At 42.0% G+C, this 7,779-nt stretch overlaps 1 protein-coding gene across 6 annotated transcripts in view; it reads left to right on the forward strand.

Moving 5' to 3' along the window:
* Positions 1 to 6,091, forward strand: part of npnta (nephronectin a) — a 52,243-nt gene extending 46,152 nt beyond the window's left edge. For all 6 annotated transcript variants that reach the window (XM_029749568.1, XM_029749567.1, XM_029749569.1 and 3 more), the window contains one exon: positions 4,515 to 6,091. In XM_029749568.1, the coding sequence (XP_029605428.1) occupies positions 4,515 to 4,625 (111 nt within the window). In that variant the 3' untranslated portion in view covers positions 4,626 to 6,091. The remainder of the gene's footprint in view (positions 1 to 4,514) is intronic.
* The last annotated feature ends 1,688 nt before the right edge of the window (positions 6,092 to 7,779 follow it).

Here is a 7,779-nt window from a genome sequence, read left to right on the forward strand (position 1 = left end):
TCAGCGTTACACCGAGGCCTGTACTCTGGAGCAGGATCGATTTGGAGGTGGAGGGTCCGTCATGGTCTGGGGCGGTGTGTTACAGCATCATCGGACTGAGCTTGTTGTCATTGCAGGCAATCTCAGCGCTGTGCGTTACAGGGAAGACATCCTCCTGCTCACGTGGTACCCTTCCTGCATGCTCATCCTGACATGACCCTCCAGCATGACAGTGCCACCAGCCGTACTGCTCGTTCTGTGTGTTGATTTCCTGCAAGACAGGAATGTCATGGCCAGCAGAGAGCCCAGATCTTAATCTCATTGAGCACGTCTGGGACCTGTTGGATCGGAGGGTGAGGGCTAGGGCCATTCCCCCCAAAATTGTCCAGGAACTTGAAGGTGCCTTGGTGGAAGAGTGGGGTAACATCTCACAGCAAGAACTGGCAAATCTGGTGCAGTCCATGAGGAGAAGATGCACTGCAGTACTTAATGCAGCTGGTGGCCGCACCAGATACTGACTGTTACTTTAGATTTTGATCCCCCCCTTTGTTCAGGGACACATTATTCCATATCTGGACAAGTTCCCGGACATGTCTCTGGAACTTGTTCAGTTTATGTCTCAGTTGTTGAATCTTGTTATGTTCATACAAATATTTACACATGTTAAGTTTGCTGAAAATAAACACAGTGAGAGGACATTTCTTTTTTTGCTGAGTTTATATATACACTACCGTTCAAAAGATTGGGGTCACTTAGAAATGTCCTTGTTTTCCATGAAAACATACATGAAATGAGTTCAAAATGAATAGTAAATATAGTTAAGATGTTGACAAGGTTATAAATAATGATTTTTAATTTAAATAATATTTGTGTCCTTCAAACTTTGCTTTCATCAAAGAATCCTCCATTTGCAGCAATTACAGCCTTGCAGACCTTTGGCATTGTAGTTGTTAAGCGCCGTCCACAGGGTATGGCATGGCGTTGCAAAATGGAGTGATAGCCTACCTTCTGCAACATCCCATTTACCCTGTATAAATCTCCCACTTTACCACCACCAAAGCACCCCCAGACCATCACATTGCCACATGCTTGACAGATGGCGTCAAGCACTCCTCCAATATCTTTTCATTTTTTCTGCGTCTCACGAATGTTCTTCTTTGTGATCCGAACACCTCAAACTTAGATTCGTCTGTCCATAACACTTTTTTCCAATCTTCCTCTGTCCAGTGTCTGTGTTCTTTTGCCCATCTTAATCTTTTCTTTTTATTGGCCAGTCTAAGATATGTCTTTTTCTTTGCAACTCTGCCTAGAAGGTCAGCATCACGGAGTCGCCTCTTCACTGTTGACATTGAGACTGGTGTTTTACGAGTACTATTTAATGAAGCTGCCAGTTGAGGACTTGTGAGGCATCTGTTTCTCAAACTAGACACTCTAATGTACTTGTCCTCTTGCTCAGTTGTGCACCGGGGCCTCCCACTTCTCTTTCTATTCTGGTTAGAGCCAGTTTGCGCTGTTTTGTGAAGGGAGTAGTGCACAGCATTGTACCAGATCTTCAGTTACTTGGCAATTTCTCGCATGGAATAGCCTTAATTTCTCAGCCAGAACAAGAATAGACGAACGAGTTTCAGAAGAAAGGTCTTTGTTTCTGGCCATTTTGAGCCTGTAATTGAACCCACAAATGCTGATGCTCCAGATACTCAACTAGTCCAAAGAAGGCCAGTTTTATTGCTTCTTTAATCAGAACAACAGTTTTCAGCTGTGCTAACATGATTGATAAAGGATTCTCTAATGTTCAATTAGCCTTTTAAAATGATAAACTTAGATTAGCTAACACAATGTGCCATTGGAACACAGGAGTGACAGTTGCTGATAATGGGCCTCTGTACACCTATGTAGATATTCCATAAAAGAATCAGCCGTTTCCAGCTACAATAGTCATTTACAACATTAACAATGTCTACACTGTATTTCTGATCAATTTGATGTTATTTTAATGGACAAAAATGAGCTTTTATTTAAAAAACAAGGACATTTCTAAGTGACCCCAAACTTTTGAATGGTAGTGTATATATACAGTACCAGTCAAAGGTTTGGACACAACTACTCATTCCAGGGTTTTTCTTTATTTTTACTGTTTTCTACATTGTAGAATAATAGTGAAGACATCAAAACTATGAAATTACACATATGGAATCATGTATTAACCAAAAAAGTGTTATATTCTATATTTGAGATTCTTCAAAGTAGCCTCCCTTTGCCTTGATGACAGCTTTGCACACTCTTGGCATTCTCTTGGTTGTCTGGGTTAGGGGAGCGTTTGGCCAGCTGGCATTTCCTTGTCTCATCGTGCTCTAACGACTCCTCATGGTGGGCCGGGCGCCTGCAAGCTGCCTTCGGTCATCAGTTGGACTGTGTTTCCTCTGACACATTGGTGCGGCTGGCTTCCAGGTTAAGCGAGTAGTGTGTCAAGAAGCAGTGCAGCTTGGCAGGGTCATGTTTCAGAGGACGCATGGCTCTCGACCTTCTCTCCTGAGACAACATTGTAACTACCAATTGGATATCACAAAATTGTGTAGAAAAAGGGGGTAAAGTAATTTTTAAAAATAATATTAGAGTGTAAAGCTGTATACAGTAGCATATAGAGCGTATTAAGCAGTATACAGTAGTATATAGAGTGTAAAGCGGTATACAGAAATATATAGAGAATGTAAAGAAGTATACAGTAGTATATAGAGAGTTAAACAGGTGGCAGTAGTATATAGAGAGTGTAAAGCAGTATACAGTAGTATATAAAGAGTAAAGCAGCATACAGCAGTATATAGAGAGTATAAAGCAGTATACAGTAGTACATAGAGAGTGTAAAGCAGTATACAGTAGTATATAAAGAGTGTAAAACAGTATACAGTAGTATATAGAGAGTAAAGCAGTATACAGTAGTATATAGAGAGTGTAAAGCAGTATGCAATGGAATATGGAGAGTGTAAAGCAGTATACAGTAGTATAGAGAGTGTAAAACAGTATACAGTAGTATAGAGTATAAAACAGTATACAGTAGCATAGAGTGTAAAGCAGTATACAGTAGTATATACAGAGTAAAGCAGCATGCATTAGTATATGAGAGTATAAAGCAGTATACAATAGTATATAGAGAGTGTAAAGCAGTATACAGTAGTACATAGAGAGTGTAAAGAAATATACAGTAGTATATAGAGTGTAAAGCAGTACACAGTAATGTATATAGAGAGTGTAAAGCAGTATACAGTAGTATATATACAGAACACCTTCCTAATGTTAAGTTGCACCCCCTTTTTCAGCCTCAATTCTTGGACTCTACAAGGTGCCGAAAGTGTTCCACAGGGATGCTGACACATGTTGACTCCAATGCTTCCCACAGTTGTGTCAAGTTGGCTGAATGTCCTTTAGGTGGTGGACCATTCTTAATACACATGGTAAACTGTTGAGATTAAAAAAACCAGCAGCATTGCAGTTCTTGACACACTCAAACCGGTGCGCCTGGCACCTAGTACCATACCCCGTACAAAGGCACTCAAATATTTTGTCTTGCCCATTCACCCTCTGAATGGCACACATACACAATCCATGTCTCAATTGTCTCAAGGCTTGAAAATCCTTCCTCCCCTTCATCTACACTGATGATTGATGTGGATTTAACAAGTAACACCAATAAGAGATCATAGCTTTCACATGGTCAGTCTATGCCATAGAAAGAGCAGCTGTTCCTAAAGTATAAAGCAGTATACAGTAGTATGTCTGACACCACACTTGACTTGTCTTTGCCATCTGTGACTGACCTTTAGCAATGACTGATACATTGATTATTGGAGTGTGTGTTTGAATCATGGTTGTCCTCAATTGATGTTCTACTATATAGCCATTCCAGAGACTGCCTTTCTCCCTGGCTAACCATCAATGCCCCCCTCCTCTCAAGCCATACCAGAGACTGCCTTTCTCCCTGTCTAACCATCGATGCCCCCCTCCTCTCAAGCCATACCAGAGACTGCCTTTCTCCCTGTCTAACCATCGATGCCCCCCTCCTCTCAAGCCATACCAGAGACTGCCTTTCTCCCTGTCTAACCATCGATGCCCCCCTCCTCTCAAGCCATACCAGAGACTGCCTTTCTCCCTGGCTAACCATCGATGCCCCCCTCCTCTCAAGTCATAGCAGACTGCCTTTCTCCCTGGCTAACCATCGATGCCCCCCTCCTCTCAAGCCATATCAGAGACTGCCTTTCTCCCTGACTAACCATCGATGCCCCCCTCCTCTCAAGCCATATCAGAGACTGCCTTTCTCCCTGGCTAACCATCGATGCCCCCCTCCTCTCAAGCCATAGCAGACTGCCTTTCCATGCCACCTCTGTCTGAAGCTGACCAGACACCATTCACATTCCATTTTGATAATTAGTTGTACCTGTTTTTTTGCTTTGGCTTCTCAAGTGCTTTGAGATAAGATTTTGTAATCGAAAGTGCTATATAAGCTAAATAACTTATTTATTGTGCTGTGTTGTTGTTCCCAGGTGATCCTGAAGGGCGAGCGCGGGCGCGGCCGGAGCGGAGAGATGGCCGTGGATGACATCACCTTGAGAAAAGGTTCCTGCACGGAGGAGCACAATCTGAGAAGACATTAATACACACAGCCGAGAGAGACAGAGATGGAGAGAGAAAGAAAGAGAGAAGTGGAGAGAAGATAGATCCCAGGGAGGAGCAGACTCTGATTGGACCCCCATAGAGGGTCCAAGAGCACCTCTGGGGAGAAGGGGCATTTCTCTCTGCCTGTCCACCAATAAGAAGACCGCACCAAACCTGTCCACCAACAAGAGGACTGCACCAAACCTGTCCACCAATAACAAGACTGCACCAACCTGTCCACCAATAAGAAGACTGCCCCAAACCACAGGGGAGAAAGAGGGTCTGCCATGTGATCCCCCACCACCCCTACCCACTCTCTCCAACTCTCCATCACCCGGTCCCTCACTATTAACCTGTGCATGCCCCTGGTAACCCTGGAAACGTCCCTGTGAGCACTGCCACCCAGCCAACCACACCGCCCAAAGGCCTTCATCGATGTTTCATCATCTTGCTTTCATATTTTAGTCAGAAGCCATATCTGATTGTTTGCTATTCATCATTTAGATTGTCTGACTGTTTTAACCTGCGTCGTGTTCGTTAGGTACCAAACAGGGAAAAACTGACTGAAACAGGGAGGGACTACGAGGGCTTGTCCAATAAGAAACAATTATTTACATTTTCCATTGCAGAGCATTTTAAAACATTTCCTGTTCTGTGCCCTAATGAACGCGACCCAGGGACAACAAGAGAAGACACCAGCCTGTAATGATAATGGGGAGAATGAAAAATCCAAACCCTGCTCAGTTTATTTAGACAAATCAAATTCTGTAAAACTAGTGCTGAGGCACTCGTATGTTACCATTGCTACAACCGTACACAAGTTCACATGATAAGCCATTATGATAATTTTTTTCTCCCCCGTCTGCAAGATTTGTTTTATTTTAATGGATTATTTCCAAGACTTTCTGAAATGGGTCTTGGAGAAGTAGCGAATGAATTCTGAATTTTAAGATTGACCGTGATTTCTCTCTATGTGCTTTGTTCTATTAAGTGCAAGTTGGTTGTACTGGCGATGACAGTATCAACGATTTCTGGCTCTCACCCAGTGTATTATTGTAAATGTAGTCGTGTGTACATATTCTAGAACACTTTCATGCTCATATTAAGCTGTGTGGTTTATACGTTTATGTAAATTCAGACTTAAGTATTAATTGGAGTTGAAAAATGTATGGTTTTCGTTTGTTTCTATAATTCAAGATCAATATATGGATAAACATTTGAACCTTGTGGGAATACAAGGCTGTTTACAGTACATAAATTACCATATCTGTTCATGTTTTATGTTGAATTACTAGATGGCTTCCTCAGTAGTTTAACGTTTCGCAGTACACAGTTGCATTATTGTCATCTGCCATAATGAAGGTTCTGATCTGTTGGAAATTCAAACTGTACTATATGCATGGATCAGTTCGCCAAATTCTCATATACTCAGCCAATTATGTAAATAAAAGGACATTGACTGATACATGTTTGACTAAGCGTGTCATTGTCATGTTGTCTTTGTCTTTTCTGTGTGACGCACTTTTGCATAAAATCTAAAACAAAAAAGCAACGCTTTACCTGAGAAGTAGGCATTTGTCTGAAGCCAAAAATTCACATGAGCACCACAATGACCCCTCCACCCATGTTCCACTAAGGTTTTCCGGCACATAGCTTTGACCTACTACAGTAGCTATGTCGCAAAGGAGGTTGGTGGCACCTTAATTGTGGAGGACGGGCTTGTGGTAATGGCTGGAGCAGAATTAGTGGACTGGTATCAAATACATCAAACACATGGATTCCATTCCATTGACTCCGTTCCGGCCATTATTATGAGCTGTCCTCCCCTCAGCAGCCTCCTGTGCTATGTTGGTGTAACAGTGTAGGTTCCGTCCCTCTCTTCGACCGGTTTATTGTACTTCAAACAATGTGTATGCAGGTTGCTTAGAATTGAAACCTTCTCAAAGAGCCTAATTTATACTATTTGAGGTGTGCCAACAATATTGTAATTTGTACAGCATACAAGTTCAAGTATTGGATTCTTCACACACCACACTAATCCCATTCCACTACCTTTTCAAGCTTTTTTTAATTACATGAAAGGAAGTTTTGCTTTTATACTTACAATACCATCATGCTTGATTGAGCAAGCTGTTTTGTCTTGTAGTAATGCGGTGCCTGCCTGTATTTCCGTAAACCATTATTTTAGCAATACATGTAATTGAGAACCAAAATATTTTTGGGGGTCAGTAGGTTCCCAACATAGGTGGTGGTGTGTTGGACACAGTCACTCATATATAGAGGTCTATTCATGGGTTGCATGTTTGTCACAATATTGTTTTGAACTCTCATTTTGGGTTGATGCCCGACTGAGCATTCTACTCAATGCATCGTCAATGAGCGCTGATGAAGATTTCATCCAAAGTGCATCACAGTGGCTTGGAAATACAATGACATTCAAAAGGAGGCAAATAATTACTAGGAAAACCTTTTGTCATAATTTTGTCGATCAGGAGCTTTACCGATGCAGTCCCGTTAGATCTCTTATATACAGACAAGTTCGTTTTGCATGATTTAGCTAATTCGTTCATCATTAATGTTTGCTTCATTCATGTGACCGACCAATACTGGGTCATGCATGTGACAGACTAATACATCACGAGGCTTATTCTCTCTAAGCTGAGACCTTGAAACTGAGATATTTCATTCTCAAAACAAGAGTCTGGGAGTACTCCAAAATTGAAGATACTAATAGTGAGGATTCGTTCAACTAGTCACTTGCATTAACACAGAAAACTGTTATTAGAAAAGCACAAACATAGAACACAGAAATGTAGAAATAGAAAAGCACCAACATAAAATGTTCCATCACATGGGAAAGACAAAGCATTTGAGTGCGTTTGAATGGGGTATGGTAGTACAGTAGGTGCCAGGCGCACCGGTTTGTGTCAAGATTTGCAAATCTGCTTGGTTTTTCACACTCAACCGTTTCCCGTGTGTATCAAGAATGGTCCACCACCCAAAGGACATCCAGCCAACTTGAAACAACTCTGGAAAGCATTGAAGTCAGCATGGGCCAGCATCCCTGTGGAATGCTTTCGACACCTTGTGGAGTCCATTCCCTGACGAATTGAGGCTATTCTGAGGGCAAAAGCGGGCGCAACTCAATGTAAG

The sequence above is a fragment of the Salmo trutta genome, chromosome 4 (genome assembly GCF_901001165.1).
Source record: "Salmo trutta chromosome 4, fSalTru1.1, whole genome shotgun sequence".
Lineage (NCBI taxonomy): Eukaryota > Metazoa > Chordata > Actinopteri > Salmoniformes > Salmonidae > Salmo > Salmo trutta.